We start from the raw sequence: 1290 nt of genomic DNA, 5'->3' as shown, positions 1-1290 counted from the left end.
TATTTATTTATTTATTTTTTCCTTTACTTTTTTTTTCGTTGGTGTGTTTTTTTCCGCACCACCCGCCTGCACCGCAGTAAACTAGAGGACAACACGCCTTGATAGGTTAAAGTTATTATTACCAAGAAAGGAAGGATAAGAAAAAATAAATAAATAAAAGAAACAAATAAACAAATGAACAAAAGAACCGAGGAACTGAAACATCCAACCAAATAGAGTGACAAACCATGTGTTAGAGAGTAAAGTGGGACCCATCAAGGAAGGGACAGTAGTGAAGTGTAAATGAATGTTGTTACATACGCCCTCATATGGCAACCCTGCCAAAGAAAAAAAAAAGAAACAAAGAGAAAAACGACCTGAAACGGAGCCTGGACCAAAGAAAAAACAAATGAATGAATAAATAAATAGGTACACACTATTCCTTTGGTAGCCGAACTATAACCCATAATCCGAAAGAATTGGAAACTGTGATGAAATGTGAGACGTGTCGAAAAGGAGGTAAAACAAACAAACAAACAAACAACGCGTCCCCACCCTCCAAAAAAAAAAAAGACCACACTCACCAAACGGCCGACTTGTGCATGTATCTTCTATTACTGCTGCACTTAACCTGAACTTATGTTCCATCTCAAACCTTTTTCACAACGCTTCTCCGCTCCGCACCATCTCCCAGTCTTTTTCATTCAGACTTTTTTTTTTCTCTCTCTTCCCCCTCTTCCCCCCTCCTCCCCTTCACAACCCTTCAAACATCCGCTTAAAGTTCCGACCAACCAAAACACAAACACACCTGCTCCACCCATCATCACCATCTGATCACACACAAACGTGTATTCAACGATAAGGAAGAAACAATCAAACAAACAAACAAACAAGAAAATAAACACTCGGGGAGGTAGAATCTTTTTCAATGGGGAAGTTCAAAAAAGGTCTTTGACTGCTCCACACAATAACGCTTATTTTAAAATATATAAAAAAAAAAACTTCGCTCACCGCACCCTGACAGCCATAGAGAAGTAAGGCGGAAACACAAAACGTACTTCTGCTTGCTTTTTCATACGCCAGTGGAGTTAGTGGGTAGAAAAGTGTTGAGGAAAAAAAGAAAAGTAAAGTAAAGTAAAGAAAAGTATGAGGAGTATTAATGGAGGGATAATGAAGAAAGAAATGAATGAAGCGCAATACCAACGCAAACCCCACTCCAGAAATATATAATGGAGGAGCTGTCATATGCAAATCATTTACACCAGAAACATATGACAACACCACAGCAATTGCCTCTTGACACGCCCCACC

The 1290-nt window shown here is 39.0% G+C and overlaps 1 pseudogene across 1 annotated transcript in view; it reads right to left on the bottom strand.

Moving 5' to 3' along the window:
* Window positions 1-683: 683 nt before the first annotated feature.
* TEOVI_000038100:pseudogene overlaps window positions 684-1290 on the bottom strand; it is a 661-nt pseudogene continuing 54 nt past the window's right edge. Inside the window, 2 exon segments of the mRNA in view lie at window positions 684-854; window positions 859-1290. The exon segment at window positions 859-1290 is cut by the window's right edge and continues 54 nt beyond it. Of these exon segments, the coding sequence occupies window positions 684-854; window positions 859-1290 (603 nt within the window).

This window comes from Trypanosoma equiperdum (genome assembly GCF_001457755.1).
Source record: "Trypanosoma equiperdum strain OVI genome assembly, contig: ctg_158, whole genome shotgun sequence".
NCBI lineage: Eukaryota > Euglenozoa > Kinetoplastea > Trypanosomatida > Trypanosomatidae > Trypanosoma > Trypanosoma equiperdum.
Note: the sequence above shows the minus strand (reverse complement) of the source record. Positions and strands in the feature narration are given on the sequence as shown.